At 47.0% G+C, this 22177-nt stretch overlaps 1 protein-coding gene across 2 annotated transcripts in view; it reads left to right on the forward strand.

The window, feature by feature from the left end:
* pear1 (platelet endothelial aggregation receptor 1) overlaps nucleotides 1-22177 on the forward strand; it is a 101946-nt gene that overhangs the window by 77968 nt on the left and 1801 nt on the right. For both annotated transcript variants that reach the window (XM_084336022.1, XM_084336023.1), the window contains exons 13-21: nucleotides 654-756; nucleotides 7405-7557; nucleotides 11774-11905; nucleotides 12072-12197; nucleotides 12435-12653; nucleotides 14920-15029; nucleotides 16069-16195; nucleotides 16645-16713; nucleotides 19767-19961. In XM_084336022.1, coding sequence (XP_084192148.1) covers nucleotides 654-756; nucleotides 7405-7557; nucleotides 11774-11905; nucleotides 12072-12197; nucleotides 12435-12653; nucleotides 14920-15029; nucleotides 16069-16195; nucleotides 16645-16713; nucleotides 19767-19961 — 1234 coding nt within the window. The remainder of the gene's footprint in view (nucleotides 1-653; nucleotides 757-7404; nucleotides 7558-11773; nucleotides 11906-12071; nucleotides 12198-12434; nucleotides 12654-14919; nucleotides 15030-16068; nucleotides 16196-16644; nucleotides 16714-19766; nucleotides 19962-22177) is intronic.

The raw sequence follows: 22177 nt of genomic DNA on the forward strand, positions 1-22177 counted from the left end.
GGAACTGTGCTTACTGTCTTCTTCAGAGTCGGACAAGAAGAATGATACCAATTTCCTCTGTGCGTTCAGTAGAAAGCTAGCCTAGCTTAGCACAAATTTATGGAAGCGGATGCAGACCACTAGCCTAGCCAAAAACACCTCGCACAGAGTTTTAAGCTAGGCTAGTATCCGCTACCGTTCATTTGTCCTAAGCTAGGCTAGCTTGTAGCCGGATAGCTTTCTACTGAAAGCAGAGAGGAAATTGGTATCTATCTTGTTGTCTGGAGAAGACGGCAAGCACATTTCCCATAATGTTGGCACGTTCTTTTAAATGAAATAAAAAAGCCACATCTTTGATAACAGCAACAGATGTGCTGTATCCACGGTGGTGCATGTACCTGGCATATTCTGACACAGTACAGTGTGAATCACTAGTGTTGTCCAACGTTTCATCCTTTACCACACTCTGTGTTTGCCTAGGCACGTGTATCCCCACTCATCTTTGCCATGTCAACCAACCATGCTGAATATATATTTATATATATATTATATATATGGTGATACACTGCCAAAGTCGTATTTTGTTTGACTCTGACTGTGTTACTGTTGACCAAATGGTGGAGAGATTCCCATGACAAATGCTTTGGCCATTTGGCATGCGTTCCCATGTGCAGATGGGCACGTTCGGGCCAGGCTGCCTCAAGAGGTGTGATTGTGTGAATGCTGACGGGTGCCAGGGTGCCAGCGGGGAGTGCCAGTGTCTGCCAGGGTGGTGGGGTAAGTGTGGACGTCCTCCCTGAGCCCCTGCCAGCTTGACTTTGGAACCAGAGATAAGTCTGGTCCAATAGTGCTGCATGAGCTACAGATTTGAACCTCTCTCCCTCTATCTATCTATCTATCTATCTATCTATCTATCTATCTATCTATCTATCTATCTATCTATCTATCTATCTATCTATCTCTCTCTCTCTGTGTTTCTCTCTCTCTCCCTGTTCATGTCTTACTGTCTTAGTTACTGAACTGTTTGACTCTTAACGTCTGAACCCCACAGACTCCTTGCACAAGGACTCACACATCACTCATTCATTTATTAGCACCATGGATCTTACTTGTATACACACATTCATATTTATTGATAATCCACTTACGGTAATATGTTTATTTATACCAGGGTAGACTAGGACTCAGTATGGAGTTGCACATAGTACAAAGTAGACTTAGGTTAGCTATATATATTTGTACATGGGGTTGACTTAAGATATCATCTGTATATTATACCAGGGGGGGTTGTACATATGCACATTGTGTTATTATTGATTATTATTATTATTATATGTCTCGCCCTTATCTTTATTTTTATTGCATATTTTAGTTCTTGCAGCCGGTGTTCGTTAGCTAGGTTCTAATTTAAAAAATAAACCAATATACATAACTAACCTCCTGATCTTCCCCTACAAAGCCCTTCGCCAACTGGCCCCTCATATCTCACTGACCTCCTCTCCCCCTACCAACCCTCTGTCCCTCAGATCCACCTCAGCCTTCTCTCCACCCCCAAGTCCAACTTTCGCAGTTTTGGGGACAGAGTCAACTCCCAGGCTCTGGAACTCTCTCCACTGTCTTCTCTTAACCCTGTCCATCTCTTCTCCACTGTCTTCTCTTAACCCCCGTCCATCTCTTCTCCACTGCCTTCTCTTAACCCCCGTCCATCTCTTCTCCACTGTCTTCTCTTAACCCCCGTCCATCTCTTCTCCACTGCCTTCTCTTAACCCCCGTCCATCTCTTCTCCACTGCCTTCTCTTAACCCTGTCCATCTCTTCTCCACTGTCTCACTGTCTCACTCCGCACACACGCACACTTATGGCCAAGAGGAAAGGCCACTTTAAATTAGTATAACAACAGGAACAGTGTATTGCACTACTAAAGCTACCTAGCATGTCCTATATGCTCTGTAAATACTATGTACAGATACCGAGATGTCACACCATGTTACCTGTTACCTGTTTATTGCACAATGTTTTTTTTTTTATTGGATTCTATTATATGTTGTACCACTGTTTTTTTATTGGATTCTATTATATGTTGTACCACTGTATTGCACATCGTCGCGGGCAAGACCACCCGCATTTCATTGTATACTTGTATGCCGTGACAATTAAAACTCTTGACTTGACTTGACTTAACCCCCATCCATCTCTTCTCCACTGCCTTCTCTTAACCCCCATCCATCTCTTCTCCACTGCCTTCTCTTAACCCCCCATCCATCTCTTCTCCACTGTCTTCTCTTAACCCCCATCCATCTCTTCTCCACTGCCTTTTCTTAACCCCCCATCCATCTCTTCTCCACTGCCTTCTCTTAACCCCCCATCCATCTCTTCTCCACTGCCTTCTCTTAACCCCCCATCCATCTCTTCTCCACTGTCTTCTCTTAACCCCCCATCCATCTCTTCTCCACTGCCTTCTCTTAACCCCCCATCCATCTCTTCTCCACTGCCTTCTCTTAACCCCCCATCCATCTCTTTTCCACTGCCTTCTCTTAACCCCCCATCCATCTCTTCTCCACTGCCTTCTCTTAACACCCATCCATCTCTTCTCCACTGCCTTCTCTTAACCCCCCGTCCATCTCTTCTCCACTGCCTTCTCTTAACCCCCCGTCCATCTCTTCTCCACTGCCTTCTCTTAACCCCCCGTCCATCTCTTCTCCACTGCCTTCTTGGAGAAGGCAGTATAGAAAAGCGCTATATAAATCACATTTATTATTATTAAGATGATGGCGCGGTCAAGGCTAGTCGCCGTCTGGTCAGCTCCGCAACGATTGTGCGTACTTTATGTTATTGTGTTTATTTTTAGTACTTTTTTTATAGAAACTATGCTGGCATGGACGAAATACGATCGCCAGTCACTGATGAACTTAAACTCCGGCCTGAAAGACGGGTTTAACAAATTTGTTTGCCAAAACTGGCCACCGGAGATTCGACGAGACGACAACAACAACAGAGACAATGGCGGTGCGATCAAACGGAAAGATAGAGGATGCAGAAGTGGAATTAGGAAGAGACTGAAAAGTTCTCCTTACCGGCCGGCGATCCCCTAAATTCTGCTGGCAAACGTCCGTTCGCTGGAGAATAAGATGGACGATCTCCGTGCGAGGGTCTGCTTCGATTGAGACGTGAGAGATTGCAACATTATGTGTTTCACGGAGACATGGCTGAAGGCAACAACTCCAGATCACATCATCTCTCCGTCGGATTCCTTCTCCGTCTTCCGAGTGGACCGTACAAAAGAATCCGGTAAGAGCGTTGGCGGGGGGGGGTCTGTCTCCTGACCAACAACAACTGGGTCAACCCCAAGGAGATAAAGATACTTTCCATATACTTTTGCTTGCCGGACCTGGAACATCTGTCCATTCAATGTCGCCCGTTTTACCTCCCCCGAGAATTCACCGCCATTATCATGACAGCGGTGTACATTCCACCACAAGCAGATACCGCCAGGGCCCTGGCGGATCTACAGGGACATTTAATCAAGCAACAGATCAAGCACCCAGACGCAGCCATGATCATAGCCGGCGACTTCAACCAGGCGAATCTGAAGAAGGTGATGCCAAACTTCTTTCAGCACATCGCTTGCACCACCAGGGGAGGAAATACGCTTTATCATTGTTACACCCCATTTAGAACCGGTTACAAGGCAGTACCAGCCCCTCCATTAGCTGGTTCAACAAGCACATTGGATCACAACGCCATCTTGCTTATCCCTGCCTACCGGCAGAGATCACGTGACGCTGTCATGTCACATGAGGTAAAGAAGTGGTCCGACCAATCAGAGGCCACGCTACAGGACGCACTCGATTACGTCGACTGGGGGATGCTTCAGGCGAGCTCCAGTGACGTCACTGAGTTTGCTGATGTTGTTGTCAGTTTCATAACAACACTAGCCGGTAGCATTGTACCCACGAAGATGGTTAGAGTCTTCCCGAACCAGAAACCGTGGGTCGACAATACTATCCGAGTGGCCCTGAATGCTTGCACCACTACTTATAACCTGGGCAGAGCGTCAGGAAATATGGATGAGTATAAGGCTACAGTCTATACTCTGCGCAAGGCCGTAAAGCTTGCTAAGAGGACATACGCTGGCAAGATGGAGGCACAAATGGCCCAGAACGACAAGAGGTTTATGGCGAGGACTACGGGCGATAACTGACTACAAAGTCAGCGCCCCCTCAATCGGGAGTGCCGACGCCTCTCTCGCGGATCAACTCAACTCCTTTTACGCACGGTTCGGTGCAAATAGTGGCGACGCTAGCTCACCGGCTAACGACGTCACTGACGCACCGGCCGTCATGGAGGGGGGGGGGGGCATCCACGGGGGGGGGGCATTCTCTCATTGATGGAACACAGTGTGAGAAGAGCATTTATGCGGGTGAACACCAGAAAAGCAACAGGACGGATACTTAAGTCCTGTGCTAACCAGCTAGCCCCAGTGTTCACCACCATATTCAATCTATCCCTGGCTCAGTCCGTGGTCCCTGCCTGCTTCAAGGTGTCCACTACAATCCCGGTACCAAAAAAATCCTCCCCAGCAGGTCTTAATGACTACAGACCGGTGGCACTCACCTCTGTGGTCATGAAATGTTTTGAGAGGCTGGTTAAGGATTACATTTGTGCCTCCCTCCCCAGTGATATGGACCTTTTGCAATTTGCATACAGGTCAAACAGGTCCACTGACGATGCGGTCTCTCAGGTACTACACAACACCCTCTCTCACCTAGACAGCCAGAAGGGGGGCTATGTGAGACTGTTGTTCATTGACTATAGCTCAGCGTTCAACACCATAGTCCCCACCAGACTGGTGGACAAGCTGATTGAGCTGGGTCTGAGCTCCGTTCTGAGCGCCTGGATACTGGACTTTCTGAGTGAAAGGCCTCAGGTGGTCAGGGTGGGGGGTCAGACCTCCAACACCATCACCCTGAGTATCGGGTCCCCCCAGGGCTGTGTTCTGAGCCCCCTGCTGTATTCACTCTACACACATGACTGTGTGGCCAAGTTCAGCTCCAACTCCATAGTGAAGTTTGCGGACGACACAGTGGTGGTGGGGCTGATCTCTGACAACGACGAGAAGGCCTACCGGGAGGAGGTTGATGTACTGGCACGCTGGTGTCAGGACAACAGCCTACTCCTGAACATTGGTAAAACCAAGGAGTTGATCGTGGATTTTAGGAGAACACAGCAGGGGACACACACACCACTGTGGATAAACGGGGCTACCCTCGACAGGGTGAGCAGCTTTAAGTACCTGGGGGTACACATCTCAGAGGACCTGACATGGACAACACACATAGACTCAGTCATAAAGAAGGCGAAGCAGCGCCTCTACCATCTGAGACAGTTAAGGAAGTTCAGAGTATCGGGGAAGATACTCCAGTCCTTCTACTCCGGAGCTGTAGAGAGCATCTTGACTGGAAACATCACTGCCTGGTATGGAAACAGCAAGGCACAGGACAAGAAGGCCCTACAGAGAGTGATGCGCTCAGCTGAGCGTACTATGGGTATTGCACTACCACCCCTGCAGGTCTTATATAACAAGAGGTGCAAATCCAGAGCCTGCAGAATAATGAAAGACCCTCACCACCCCAACAACAGCCTGTTCAAGCTGCTGCGGTCAGGCAAACGCCTGCGTACACCAGTAACTAGGACAGAGAGACTTCGGCTCAGCTTCTTCCCCCAGGCCATCAGAGTCTTGAACCCTGAACTCTCCACACACAAGCACACATGAGCACACACACAAACTGTATACGCTCACACACTAACAGTCACTTTAGCACGAACACACACACACACACACACACATGCTGCACACGCTCACACTCAACGGTCACTTTACACAATGAAAAGGTCACTTTAAAAAAAAAAGAACGGGAGTGGTTCTTGTATAGTATATAGATGGATATAGCAAGATAGCATAAGGATATATAATATAACTGTAGATTGTATAGTATAGTATTGTATAGTAGTGTACATAAGACCCAGTGCCTCATCCGTAGCTAACATTGTATTGCACTATCGCAGGACCTTAGCATGCCTTTTACCATGCTCTTTGTAAACTTTATGTACATTATACCTGTTATATCTTATTCTTATTACTTGTATTATTGCACAATCACTGCGGGCATGACCACCCGCATTTCACTGTATGCTTGTATGCCGTGACAAATAAAACTCTTGACGCTTGACTGACTATTAATTAGGGGTGGGAATCACCAGTTTCATCATGATACGATACGATATCGATTCTTTGGACAACGATACGATATTTGCCGATATCACAAAGTTTCTCACGATACAATACGATACGATTATATTCAGGTGCCTGCGATCGATATGAGATGATATCATATGCCCATTTAACACAATCAGTAACATTTAGATCAACAAAAAAAAGGTAATGAAAATATCATTTGACATTTGTATTTTTGAGCTCTTCCAGACATTTAAAGGAAAATCAATCTATTGTTTTTAATACAAATAGACCTCCTGTTCACTGTAAAGTGCCACGTTTTTATATATTGAGCTTTAAACTTTAAGCTACATTTTTTGGAACTCAAAACTCACAACCTCCCTCTCCCAAACCGTTCCTACAACAATTTGTTGATGTTGCATGATCATGTATAGGCCTACATTTATTATGTATTATATTGTTTATGTTTAAATAACATTTAAACATCAAACTCCTCTGACCTCATCTGGTCTTTCCAAAGACGCGCGCACACACACACACACAGAAAGGGAGAATGCTATGCTGTAACATCTACACACACGGAGCTACTGCTGTTGTTCTTGGGCGGATATGAGACTCGCCACAGGATTTTCAAAATAAGAGTATCGATATGAATCGATCTTATTACATCGCATCGATCCGATTCGATTGTTGATAATTACATCGATGTATCGATCTGGATCGATGTATCGTCCCACCCCTACTATTAATAGACTGCAATCCCTTTCATCTATGTTCTCTTGGTTTTGTGATGGGTCAGTGTAGCCACTCCCTCATGTGAACATATGATGTCAGTATGATGAATTGGAAATAGCTACGCTATTCGCCGATTCCAAATTCTGGATTTCAACGATTCAATATGTGAAAATGATGTTATCAACACCTACGGCTTCCTTGACTTATATCTGGACAGCGCTGCCATTTCCACTCACCAACACTGACACGTTGGCCCCAAGGCGCTACTGAATTAGATGTTGTTTCGTGGTGTCGTCCCTCTTTATTAACTCTCCTCTCTCTAACCTTCATTCTTCATTTTGGGGCAGCGGGTGGCCTAATGGTTAGAGAAGCGGGTTTGTGACCGGAAGGTCGCTGGTTCGATCCAAAATATCTGGGCTGGGGAAGTGAATTAATAACTTCATATGTCTTTCCCAGGTGGCCACTGTGGCGAGCCGTGCCCAGAGGGCCGCTGGGGGCGCCACTGTAATCAGACCTGTTTCAAGCGCTGCCCCAACAGTGACATGTGTCTGCCAGACACTGGGGCCTGCGTGTGTCGTCCCGGTTACTGGGGAGTCACCTGTCAGAACAGTGAGTATTAGGCCAATCAAAATGCTGCACCAGTCAGATGCAATCAGATCACACCCTGGGGTATACCTGTGTTTGTCATGCATGTGGCATTTTCACTTCTAAGTCCAGGAGTAGCTCAGTCTCTCTCCGTGTGTGTGTGTGTGTGTGTGTGTGTGTGTGTGTGTGTGTGTGTGTGTGTGTGTGTGTGTGTGTGTGTGTGTGTGTGTGTGTGTGTGTGTCTCTCTCTCTCTCTCTCTCTCTCTCTTCTCTACTCCAATCTGTATTTTATTTGATATAAATCTTGGCTGTATGCACATAGATTTTTGAACTTAAGAACTATTAGAACTGTTTGACTCTTAACTACTGAACCCTTCCCACACAGACTCTGGTGCACCTTGCACAAGGACTCACACATCACTCATTAATTTATTATCACCTTGGATCTTCCTTGTATACGCACATTAATATTTATTGATAATCCGCTTAATATGTTTATTTATACCAGGAGGTTACATTTACATTTATATTTTGTCATTTAGCTGACACTTTTATCCAAAGCGACTTACAAGTTCTGTACGACAAGTCATCGGGAAGGGCACAACTCTTATCAGCTGAGTAACAATGTTCATCAAAGTGTTGAGTGCTACAGTGTAGGTTAGTATATTAGGACAAGTAAAGACAGTAAGGTTAGTTAGGGTTAGACAAAAAAAAATTTATTGAAGAAGTGTGTCTTTAGTCGACGGCGAAAGATTGGACGGGATTCGGCTGTCCTAACTGTGGTGGGAATTTCGTTCCACCATTGTGGGGCAAGGACTGAGAATAGGTGGCTTCTCCTTGATGACCCTCCCGGAGCTCGGATAGGAGTGGGTCTGAGGCGGCCAAAAGATGCAGAGCGTAGGGGTCTTGAGGGTGTGTAGTTAGAGACCATTGACCGGAGGTAGGCGGGAGTGGTTCCCTTTGCCGCACGGTATGCCCGGTCGAGGGCCTTGAAGCGGATTCGTGCGGCAATGGGGAGCCAGTGCAGGTACCTAAGAAGTGGGGTGACATGGGCTGACTTCGGTAGGTTTGAGATTAGGCGGGCCGCTGCTTTCTGAATGAGTTGAAGAGGCTTGGTGGTTTGCAGTGCATTGCAGTAGTCGAGGCGGGAGATGACTGTTGATTGGACGAGGAGTTGGGTGGCTTCTTTTGTCAGGAAGGGGCGGATCCTTCTGACGTTGCTCAGGAGGAATCTGCAGGTTCTGGTTGTCACTGTGATGTGAGCGGAGAAGTTCAACTGGTCGTCGAGGACAACACCAAGGTTCTTGGCGGTCGGGGACGCGGTCACAGCTGCATTCTCGACTGTGATGGAAAGGTCGATCAGGGGGGAGGATTTGGCCGGCAGGTGAAGCAATTCGGTTTTGCTTAGGTTCAGTTTGAGGTGGTTGGTCGTCATCCAGGTGGAGATGTCGGACAGACAGGGCAAGATCCGCTCAGAGACGTGGCTATCCGAGTGAGGAAAGGAGAGGAAGAGTTGAGTATCATCGGCATAGCAATGATACGAGAAGGCATGAGACGTGATAATGTTACCCAGAGATTTAGTGTAGAGGGAGAAGAGAAGGGGTCCAAGGACCGAGCCCTGGAGGACACCCATCCGCATGCGGCGGGGGGGGGCCGACAGGGTCCCTCTCCATGACACTTGGTAGGAGCGATCCTTGAGGTATGATGTCAGCCATGTCAGTGCAGAGCCAGCCACTCCCATTCCTGTGAGGGACGCGAGGAGGATCTGATGGTTGACTGTGTCGAAGGCTGCAGACAGGTCTAGGAGAATCAGGACGGAGGAAAAGCCTTTCGCTTTTGCTAAGTGAAGTGCCTCTGTGACCACAATGAGGGCCATCTCTGTGGAGTGACCAGTCCTGAAGCCTGACTGATTAGGGTCTAGGAGGTCATTCTGTAAGAGATAATCAGTAAGTTGTTTGGATACAGCATGTTCAAGTGTTTTAGACAGGAATGAGAGAAGAGAGACCGGACGATAAGTTATCTATGACGGTGGTTTTCATGGTTGCTTGTTTTAGGGAGGTGGGGACTACCCCCGAGTTGAGGGAGGAGTTGATGGTTGCAGTTAGGAATGGGAGGATGTCTGGTGCTATGGTCTGGAGGAGTGGGGAGGGTAATTGGTCTAGCTGGCATGTAGTGGGACGGTTCGACGTTACCAGTGTCAGGGTCTCAGCGTCTGTAATGGGAGAGAAAGATGACAGAATGAAGGATGAGGTTCTCGATTCAGTATTTGGAATGGGTGGGGGTTGAGAGAAGGAGGTGCGGATGTTCTCCACTTTTTCTTCAAAGAAGATTGCAAAGTCTTCGGCAGAGAGAGATGAGGGGGGAGGGGGTGGGGGGGAGTGAGGAGGGAGGATATGGTAGCATGCAGTTTGCAAAGGTTCTTGGCAGAGGCCTCAATCCTATGGTGAAAGAAAGAAGCTTTGACAGTAGTAATGGTTTTGGAGAAGGCTAACAAGAGGTTGTGATATGTGGTGATGTCAGCAGTGAGGCGTGACTTTCTATACTTTCTCTCTGCCACTCTCAGGATCTGTCTTTCTTCTCTCACTACGTCCGTCAGCCATGGACTGGGTTGGGAACGGCGGGCAGGTTTCTCAGCGAGGGGACAGAGCTTGTCGAAGGAGGTTGAGATGGCTGAAAGAAGGGTGCCGTCTCTGGGGGGAGAGCAGAGAAGGTGTAGAGGTAGAGCGGATAGTATGTCAGAGGAGAGGGTGGAGGGGGATAGGAGCGCAGGTTGCGTCTGACTGAGACGGTTTGAGTTGGAGTGGATGGTTTGGGGTTAAGCATGAGAGTTAGTGAGAAGGATATGGTCAGACACATGCAGGGGAGTTACCGTGGTGTTAATGATGCTGGAGTTACGGGAGAATATGAGATCCAAGGAGTTGCCTGCTTTGTGAGTGGGAGGCATGACAGTGGGAGTCAGGTCAAAGGATTGTAGGAGGAAGACCGCTGTGTCTGACTGAGATGAGTCAGGCAGGTTGAAATCGCCCATTAGAAGGAGGGGGGTGCCGTCTTCGGGTAAAGAGCTGAGAAGCATGTCCAGCTCATCTGGGAAATGATTGAGCGGACCTGGGGGGCGATAGAGAGTAACAATGGTGAGTTTGAATGGATTAGAGACAGATACTGCATGATATTCGAGAGAGGAGAGTGACAGAGTTGGAAGTGATATTGCGTTTGTCGACCATGAGGGAGAGGTCAGAAGACCGGTGCCTCCCCCACGTCTGGAGGGTTGTGGTGTGTGAGAGATGTTATAGTGAGTAGATAAGGCTGCCGGTGTTGTTGAATTAGCTAGTGTGATCCAGGTCTGTTAGAGCTAGAAGCTGGAGGTTTTGACTGGGCATATGCAGTAATGAAGTCTGCTTTCCTGACAGCTGATTACATGGGGTTGACTTAAGATATCATCTGTATATTATACCAGGGGGCCTGTGCATTGTGTTATTATTATTATTATTATTATTATTATTATTATTATTATTATTATTATTATTATTATTATTATTATTATTATTATTATTATTATTATTATTGATTATTATCAGTTCAATATACATATATCTCACCCTTATCTTTATTTTTATTGCAGATATTTTTTTATCTATCTTTATTATCTACAGCACCTTTTATTCTCTTATATTTATATATTATATCTCTCTCTCTCTTTCTTGTCTGTATGCAGATAGATTCTATATGCAGAGTAGAGTATAACTTGTAGAAGGAAAATTAACTCCTCACAACTCAAACTACTGATTAGTGTTTGATAGTGTAGGTAGTGGTACTGATAGTGATTTTCGGTCAATGTCTATATGTAAATGTGCCATTAACACCATTAAAAAGCATTAAAAACTCAGGCACCTAGAATCATGTATCGAGAGCTCACTCAGTCAACGTGAGTGAAAATGCAAGAAATCACTCTGACCCAGGGTTTGGCTCTCAGTGGTGGGCTGACCCATTTGTTTACATTTGGATTACAGATTGCACCTTTAATGGCTACTACATGACATGCAAATTGCCGGTCGAGCTCCCGTTAGATCTGTTTTAACCCTTTCACTATCGCACTACAGACGGTTAACCATACTACAGTGAAAGGGTTAACCTTCTGTAGTGTGGTAGTGAAAGGTTATCCTTCTGTAGTGTGGTAGTGAAAGGTTATCCTTCTGTAGTGTGGTAGTGAAAGGGTTAACCGTTGAATCGTTGTGACTTCCAGTTTGTCCAGCCGGCTACTATGGCAGGCAGTGTTCTGAGGTTTGCCTAAACTGTGCTAACAACTCCACCTGCGACCGCCGGGATGGCCACTGTGAATGTCTCCCCGGCTGGACCGCAGCCGACTGCTCCATACGTAAGTCACAACATTCACAGAAGTGGTTATCAATCCTTATTATAGCTATTTTGTCTCTATTTTGACTATGTTACATTTGAATTCACACAACCTGCGCCCAAGGTCAGTTATTATCAGTCTTGACTACCCGATCCTCAACTGTATGTTTGTTTATTGTGTTCCACAGCATGTAGCCCTGGCAGGTTTGGTCCTCACTGTTCCCAGACCTGCTCCTGTCCCCCTAACTCCCACTGTGACCGTCATACAGGGGACTGTGTGTGTGACAATGAAGATGGGGAGGACTGCAAACAAGGTATGGGCAGTTGCATCACAGAAGTTATGCAACATATTGTTGTGTTCCCCGGCGGCAAGCACAAGACTGCAAATGTGTTAATACTTTATCTATCTATCTATCTATCTATCTATCTATCTATCTATCTATCTATCTATCTATCTATCTAGTTTTTTTACTGTATCTTTCTCTCTATCCAATATCCATCCATCCAATGCCACTCACTGACAATGGTGTGTACTTTGTCCTGTTGGACAGACACTCCGGACGTGTCGGGGAGTGTGATGGTGCCCCTACCCCCCAGCGAGAGGGAGTCATGGGGGGCCATCGCGGGCATCGTGGTGCTGGTGATCCTGGTGGTCTTGCTGCTGGCGCTCCTGCTGCTCTACCGCCGCAAGCAGAAAGAGAAGCAGAGCAACACGCCCGCCGTCTCCTTCTCCACCACCCGCACCGCCAACTCGGAGTACACTGCACCAGGTGAGGACGCACAAGACATTACAGTATTGCTGCTGTTGGACCATGACATTGTATCCCCAGGAAGTATGTTTTGTTCTGGAATTAAAGTCCAGCTGAAATAAAAACAGTGCGAATGCTCTTATTCATTGATTGATTGATTGATTGAAAACTTTATTAACAGATTGCAGAATGGGTACAGTACAGTACAGCTCAATACATACAATTGTTAAGGGGATGCAGATCATTTGCCAGTCAACAGTTATGGTGAAAATGGATGTGCACAGAATTTCAAGTTTCATACCTGATTCATCTGTGAGATACTGCTGCTCTAAAAGTAAGGGAGAATGAGGTGCGCCCCCTGTCTCTCCTGTGGGTATTGCAGGTGAAGGAATGTTACTCCAGTGATGTCACTGGTTGCGGCATTATTCAAATGCAGCCAATAACCTGTCGAGAGTGAAAGTTAACAGCAAAAGGAATTGCTCCTTGATGTGGATATATTCCTGTCTGAACTGAACACCCCCCATTGAAACTAAGGGGCTGTAAGAAGTACAAAATATAACCAAAATGCCTGGTATTCTTTTGGGGCAAAATAAATACATTTGTGAATTTTTGCGGGGGCTTTCTGTATTTTTACAGAAATGTAGTCGTTATGCCAATTCCCTTCCTGGTTGTTGCGCGCATTGCCCCACTGTCGGCCTGGGGAGGGTGTAGAGTAGACCAGTGGTTCTCAACCTTTTTACACCAAGTACCACCTGAAAACGTAGCTGGCTCTCCAAGTACCACCATATGACCGACGTTAAAATACAGTCTATTCAGCTATGCACAGTTCACGCAGGAGGCAAATGTATTCCTAATAGCATTATTTATTGTTAACTTTTGTCAGACACAGCCACAATGTACAAAGGGGTAGCACTAGAACTAGCAAACTCTTCCACACAACTCATACAATGCAAGGGGCATTGAGAACATAATAACTAACATTCTCACATAGCAAGTGAGAAAATGAAGAACAACTGTATTTCAGCAAATGTACTTCATTCTCTCTCTCACACACACACACACACACACACACACACACACACACACACACACACACACACACACACACACACACACACACACACACACACACACACACACACACACACACACACACACACACACACACACACACACACACACACACACACACACACACACACACACACACACACACACACACACACACACACACACACACACACACACACACACACACACACACACACACAGGGGACATAATTCAGGCTGGGAAATATAGTGTGAAATATAGCCCCAGTCAGGCCACTAGGAATTATTTTGTTACAAAGACTTAATTTCCTGCATTCTGGTGCAGGATTTTTTTTTAAATGTACAGTACCCTTTAAATGCCAGTGTTTGTGATGGGCATCACAAATTATATAAAAAAAAACACATATTCAATAAATGTTTTAATTGTAACCCTTTAAATGCCAGTTTGTGTGATGGCATATTGTTAAAAAAACACACAAAAAGTAAAATATTTTCAATATATCAAATGCAAAGTAATTCTTTTTGGGGGGGGGGTTATTACAGGCTAGGCATGTGTCAATGATTAGCAACAACACATATTTTGATGGATTTTTTTTTGTAATGTCAGATTTAACAACAACTCTTTTCAGAATAGTAGTAGAGTATTTCATTTTTTATCTGACATTACAAAAAATCTAAAAATAAAAATGGTTATGATCAGGGCTGAAGTTGAATAAAAGATTTATGACTGTTTAGACTGCAATACTCTGTCACAGTGATCTCCTGGTTGTTCCCCACATAGGTTATCTAACTATCGCGCCACCGCAACTAGAAACACTGGCCTGGCCTGCTTCTAAGTTCAGTGGCCTGACTGCACAAAAAGAAATTTATTTAATTTTTTTTTTATAAATCTTTTCAAGTACCACCAGCAGTACCACCAAGTACCACAGGTTGAGGACCACTGGAGTAGACTATCACATGCCTCATCCGATACATCGCCAGCCGCTTCTTTTCACCGGACAGCGAGGAGTTTCACTGGGGGATAGCGCGTGCTGAGGTTCACGCTATTTCCCCCAGATCCCCTCCCTGCTGAACAGGCGCCCCGACTGACCAGAAGGAGTCGCTGTTTGAAACGACCACAACACATCCCCCACCGGCTTCCCACCTGCTAACACTGCCAATTGTGTTAGTAGGGATGACATTTGTGAATTTTATGAATGCATTGTTATTTCATATAGTGTATCTGCTTGGTTTTCAGAGGTACCTCACAGTTACCACCACTACTACTCCAACCCCAGCTACCACACCCTGTCTCAGAACAGACCTCCTCTGCCACACCTCCCCAACAACCATGACCGCACCATCAAGGCAAGTGGGGGAATAGGAGGAATAATAACAATTTAAGATCTATGTTATGCCTCATGGTCTGGGACAGTCCAGTCAGTATCTGTTTCAGTATGAAGTTCATTCCAGTTTCAACCAGCTCTTATATTAAGATCATTCCAGTTTCACCCGGCTCTTATAGTAAGCTCATTCCAGTTTCACCCGGCTCTTATAGTAAGCTCATTCCAGTTTCAACCGGCTCTTATAGTAAGCTCATTCCAGTTTCAACTGGCTCTTATAGTAAGCTCATTCCAGTTTCAACCGGCTCTTATAGTAAGCTCATTCCAGTTTCAACCGGCTCTTATAGTAAGCTCATTCCAGTTTCAACCGGCTCTTATTGTAAGCTCATTCCAGTTTCACCTGGCTCTTATAGTAAGCTCATTCCAGTTTCAACCGGCTCTTATTGTAAGCTCATTCCAGTTTCACCTGGCTCTTATAGTAAGCTCATTCCAGTTTCAACCGGCTCTTATAGTAAGCTCATTCCAGTTTCACCTGGCTCTTATAGTAAGCTCATTCCAGTTTCACCTGGCTCAGCTCCACAATTTAAATCTGGCTTCACATTCAGGTTAGCTGAATACTTACTTGGCAGCGACTGTCACTGTAATAAATAAACAGACAAAATAAGATAATTAAATAGGTAACTGTAATAATACGGCGATGAGGGAGTACTATTGAGATGCTGAAAGGACTGAGTCATTTGTATCTTCTTTGCTTATTCAGTGCAGAATAGGTGATTTCTTCATCCTAATCTGTGTCGTAAGTGTCTTACTCCACAGCTCCCTCCATCAGATTGATGATAACACGGTCTTGAGTATTCACTCTTTGGAAGAGAATTGTTCCATGTTCCAAAAATATATAGTTTGGACTGTCCTAGACCATAAGAATAACTAGAAATTCTTAAACTGAGTGCTCTATTCCTCCTTCAAAATCATCTCCAATAACATGCCATTGCCATTGATAGGTTTGTTTTTTCCCTTCCATGCACTGATTAATTCCGACTGGTTTGTTTATGTCTGTTAAACAGAATACCAATAACCAGCTGTTCTGCAGTGTTAAGAACATGGAGAGGGAGAGGCGGGGGCTGTTTGGGGTTGAGAGCAACGCCACTCTCCCTGCAAGCTGGAAACACCACGAGGCTCGCAAAGACCCAGGTCTGTCTATTTGAACAGTTCACCCAGACCAGGTCTCTCTGTTTTAACAGTTCACCCAGACCAGGTCTGTCTAATTGAACAGTTCACCCAGACCAGGTCTGTCTATTTGAACAGTTCACCCAGAACAGGTCTGTCTATTTTAACTGTCCACCCAGACCCAGGTCTCTCTGTTTTAACTGTCCACCCAGACCAGGTCTCTCTGTTTTAACTGTCCACTGCTTGCCATAAGTCTAGCAAAGACCCAGGTCTCTCTGTTTTAACTGTCCACTGCTTGCCATAAGTCTAGCAAAGACCCAGGTCTGTCTGTTTTAACTGTCCACTGCTTGCCAGCACTCACTCACTACTATGTCATCACCTGGTGCTGGTTTTCCATGTCTCCACAGACAGCCTGTCTGCTTTTTATTTGTATGCCATAAAATGAACAGGATTTTGTCTTTGAATGTTTACAGGAGCTTTTGGAATCGATCGCAGCTACAGCTACAGCTACAGCGCCAGCCTCGGGAAATACTATAACAAAGGTAGTTTTATTGTGCTGCTTTCCCCTCTGCTATTCTGCGTAGTTTCTCATGGGTTAGATGAGACACAGAACACGTTGATTCAGTTGTATGTCCAATTATCAGATGTTTTCCTCATAACAGAATGATAGGATTAATGTTGTGGCCCTTTAACTTTTTATTTAATTGTATTAAAAGGTTTGTCATGGTACCTGACAGCTCACATTGTTTCCCACATGCAGAAAACGTTTCATGGCCTTGGGTCCAAGCCAAACCATTATTAATGCATTGTGATATTTTTTTTTTTAAGAAAATACATTTAAAAACCATGGGTGTCAATGGGAAAAAATGTATATTTGACGAGATATCTAACCCCTCAGGCCCACCACTTTTAAACTTCAGTGCTGACCTTCATTGTTTGTCCTTTTTTGTATCGCTTTTTTTTTTTTTAATTATTTTCTGTCAACTGCACTGAGCTACTGGATACCTGAATTTTCCCAATGGGATGCATAAAGTATCTATCTATCTATTAACCCCTCAGGCCCACCACCATAACCCCTCAGGCCCACCACCATAACCCCATCAGGCCCACCACCATAGTAACCCCTCAGGCCCACCACCATAGTAACCCCTCAGGCCCACCACCAGTGATGCGTTGCTCATGGGACGGAGTTGCACGCCGTGCAACCAAAGTTGTGAGCAGAAGCACGTGCACACGTGTGCACACAGGAATGCGCTGCACTCGACTGATGCGCCAACTCGCAGTACCCACCTGGCTACTTTGCATATCAATAGCGCCGGTCGTCAGGTATTACATTCCATTCGTAGAGGCAATTAGGCACTGTCTTTAGTCTGTCCTTATGCGAGGGAACATGCACGTGGTGTCATTAGCGTGCGTGCAACCAGTGTTGATACGAGCAACGCAACACTGCCCACCACCACAGTAACCCCTCAGGCCCACCACCATAGTAACCCCTCAGGCCCCCCACCACCACCATAGTAACCCCTCAGGCCCCCCACCATAGTAACCCCTCAGGCCCACCACCACAGTAACCCCTCAGGCCCACCACCATAGTAACCCCTCAGGCCCACCACCACAGTAACCCCTCAGGCCCACCACCATAGTAACCCCTCAGGCCCCCCACCACCACCATAGTAACCCCTCAGGCCCCCCACCACCACCATAGTAACCCCTCAGGCCCACCACCACCACCATAGTAACCCCTCAGGCCCACCACCACCATAGTAACCCCTCAGGCCCACCACCACCATAGTAACCCCTCAGGCCCACCACCACCATAGTAACCCCTCAGGCCCACCACCACCATAGTAACCCCTCAGGCCCACCACCACCACAGTAACCCCTCAGGCCCACCACCATAGTAACCCCTCAGGCCCCCCACCACCACCATAGTAACCCCTCAGGCCCCCCACCACCACCATAGTAACCCCTCAGGCCCACCACCACCACCATAGTAACCCCTCAGGCCCACCACCACCATAGTAACCCCTCAGGCCCACCACCACCATAGTAACCCCTCAGGCCCACCACCACCACCATAGTAACCCCTCAGGCCCACCACCACCACCATAGTAACCCCTCAGGCCCACCACCACCATAGTAACCCCTCAGGCCCACCACCACCACCATAGTAACCCCTCAGGCCCACCACCACCACAGTAACCCCTCAGGCCCACCACCACCACAGTAACCCCTCAGGCCCACCACCATAGTAACCCCTCAGGCCCACCACCACCATAGTAACCCCTCAGGCCCACCACCATAGTAACCCCTCAGGCCCACCACCACCACCACAGTAACCCCTCAGGCCCACCACCACCACCATAGTAACCCCTCAGGCCCACCACCACCACCACAGTAACCCCTCAGGCCCACCACCACCACCATAGTAACCCCTCAGGCCCACCACCACCACCACAGTAACCCCTCAGGCCCACCACCACCACCACAGTAACCCCTCAGGCCCACCACCACCACCATAGTAACCCCTCAGGCCCACCACCACCACCACAGTAACCCCTCAGGCCCACCACCACCACCATAGTAACCCCTCAGGCCCACCACCACCACCACAGTAACCCCTCAGGCCCACCACCACCACCACAGTAACCCCTCAGGCCCACCACCACCATAGTAACCCCTCAGGCCCACCACCACCACCACCATAGTAACCCCTCAGGCCCACCACCACCATAGTAACCCCTCAGGCCCACCACCATAGTAACCCCTCAGGCCCACCACCACCACCACAGTAACCCCTCAGGCCCACCACCACCACCACCATAGTAACCCCTCAGGCCCACCACCACCATAGTAACCCCTCAGGCCCACCACCATAGTAACCCCTCAGGCCCACCACCACCACCACAGTAACTCCTCAGGCCCACCACCACCACCATAGTAACCCCTCAGGCCCACCACCACCACCACCATAGTAACCCCTCAGGCCCACCACCACCATAGTAACCCCTCAGGCCCACCACCATAGTAACCCCTCAGGCCCACCACCACCACCACAGTAACCCCTCAGGCCCACCACCACCACCATAGTAACCCCTCAGGCCCACCACCACCACCACAGTAACCCCTCAGGCCCACCACCACCACCATAGTAACCCCTCAGGCCCACCACCACCACCACAGTAACCCCTCAGGCCCACCACCACCATAGTAACCCCTCAGGCCCACCACCACCACCACAGTAACTCCTCAGGCCCACCACCACCACCATAGTAACCCCTCAGGCCCACCACCACCACCACCATAGTAACCCCTCAGGCCCACCACCACCACCATAGTAACCCCTCAGGCCCACCACCACCACCACAGTAACCCCTCAGGCCCACCACCACCACCACCACCATAGTAACCCCTCAGGCCCACCACCACCATAGTAACCCCTCAGGCCCACCACCACCACCATAGTAACCCCTCAGGCCCACCACCACCACCATAGTAACCCCTCAGGCCCACCACTATATTGTGTCCTGTCCCAGCAGTCCAGTACTAGTAGTCAAACTGTATATTGACCTCTGGTCCCGTCTTTTGGCAACAGAGCTGAAGGACACAGCGACGGCTAGCAGCAGCTCTCTGAACAGCGAGAACCCTTACGCCACCATCAAAGACTTGCCTGGCCTGCCCTTCTGCCCACCAGAGTGCAGCTACGTGGAGATGAAGTCGGCCATGCCCAGAGAGAGGGCTTACACCGAGATCAGCCCTCCGCCCTTCAACACTGCCACTTTACGCAGAGGTGAAGAGAACTTTTAAAGGTCCTTTAGGTCCATTGTAATGTTAAAGGACCATTCCTGTTTCATTTCATTTGATGTTCAGATGTTTTAAATGCTTGTAATAAGGGTATAAGAACCAGATGATACTGGCATGCATGGTTTGCCTCCCACAACTTTAGCCACCACTAACGCTAAATGAATAGAGGCAAGAATGACATCTTTCAACGTTTTGGTCAAATCATATTTATTTAGTATAAAACAGAGTTGATTTTAATTGACTTAGGCAAGAATTATTCACATGTTATGCTTCCCCATATGCCATTCATTTAGCATTAGCGATAGTTTAGTCGTGCTGATGTTTGTGTAGTGATCAACTGAGAACCAACCGAAGCATCATTCCAGTTTCACCCGGCTCTTATAGTAAGTTCATTCCAGTTTCACCCGGCTCTTATAGTAAGTTCATTCCAGTTTCATCCGGCTCTTATAGTAAGTTCATTCCAGTTTCACCCGGCTCTTATAGTAAGTTCATTCCAGTTTCACCCGACTCTTATAGTAAGTTCATTCCAGTTTCACCCGGCTCTTATAGTAAATTCATTCTAGTTTCACCCGGCTCTTATAGTAAGTTCATTCCAGTTTCACCCGGCTCTTATAGTAAGTTCATTCCAGTTTCATCCGGCTCTTATAGTAAGTTCATTCCAGTTTCACCCGGCTCTTATAGTAAGTTCATTCCAGTTTCACCCGACTCTTATAGTAAGTTCATTCCAGTTTCACCCGGCTCTTATAGTAAATTCATTCTAGTTTCACCCGGCTCTTATAGTAAGTTCATTCCAGTTTCACCCGGCTCTTATAGTAAGTTCATTCCAGTTTCACCCGGCTCTTATAGTAAGCTCATTCCAGTTTCACCCGGCTCTTATAGTAAGTTCATTCTAGTTTCACCCGACTCGTATAGTAAGCTCATTCCAGTTTCACCCGGCTCTTATAGTAAGTTCATTCTAGTTTCACCCGGCTCTTATAGTAAGCTTATGTCTTTTGGAACGCCATACTCTTATTGAAATCATGTGTTTGACTCTGAACATTACGGAATGGGAATGATACATTTGTGTTCAGATGTGTTTCAAACGGACATAGGAGTTGGACTTTTGCTTGTGGGCAAAGGATGGGCTTCCTCAAGGCATGGCTGAGTGAATGGACAGCCCTGTTTACATGGAAATTAAGAAAGGTCATATGAAGGGGAAGGGATGAGGACAGGAAGCCAGGGAGTCACTTTGGAAGGAGGAACACCATAGCAAGCTATCAATACATTGGTCAATATATCAATATCAGAGACTGCTGCTACTCTAACAAAAATGAATCCTGGTATGGAAGTAAAATTGCCTGTTGAATAGTATTGGTACTGTTGAAGCTATAGTTCAGTTGAATTTTTTTAAGTCCTCTTTGACGGCCACAAGCTTTCCCCATCTGCACTGGCTAGCGCCAGCTTTTCTTGACCATTTTCACGATATTTCACGATCTTTGCGGAGCTATTGTATATTCTATATTATAGCTTATTGGCCACCAATGAGTTAAAAAACCATTGTTTAGGAGGGGCGGTCAGGTGGCGTAGCGGAGGTTGCGCTCGTCACCAACGCAGGAGATGCTGGGTTCGAGCCCAGCTCTCGGCGTTGCCACCAGCTTGGCTGGCCGTTCACACAAATACAATTGGCAGTATTAGGGGGTGGGGAAGCTGGCGGGTGGGAATCTGGCATTGTGGACAGCGACGCCTACAGGTCAGGTCTCGGCGCTTGCTAAGCGGGGCAGGACTTGGTGGAGATAGCGTGCCCTCCCACGTGTTATACTTCACCAATGAGAGTCCTCGCTGCCAAGTGAAAAGACGTCACTGGCTGTCGGCGCACGTCTCGGAGGAAGCATGCGATCGACTCGGGACGCCCTTGTACCGACTCGTAGGAGAACATGCATACAGCAGCCAGGTAGGGGAGGGGGGGAATTGGCACAACGACTAATTGGGACGGGGAGAAAATCAAAAAAAAAAAAAAAAAAAAAAAAAAAGTCTATAAAAAATAGTTAAATTTTTGAGAATGCAACTGAACAAACACGAGTTAAGTCTTCCAAAATTAGTATTGTTCTGGCATGAATTATTTCACTTATAGGTCAATGAAGACTGGATTGTGGTATTGTCCTGTCAAGACTATGCTTGACTTCATGGTTTTATGATTAACTGCCTGATATTGCTGACATCATC

The sequence above is a fragment of the Notolepis coatsorum genome (genome assembly GCF_963971535.1).
Source record: "Notolepis coatsorum genome assembly, chromosome: 19".
Classification (NCBI taxonomy): Eukaryota; Metazoa; Chordata; class Actinopteri; order Aulopiformes; family Paralepididae; genus Notolepis; species Notolepis coatsorum.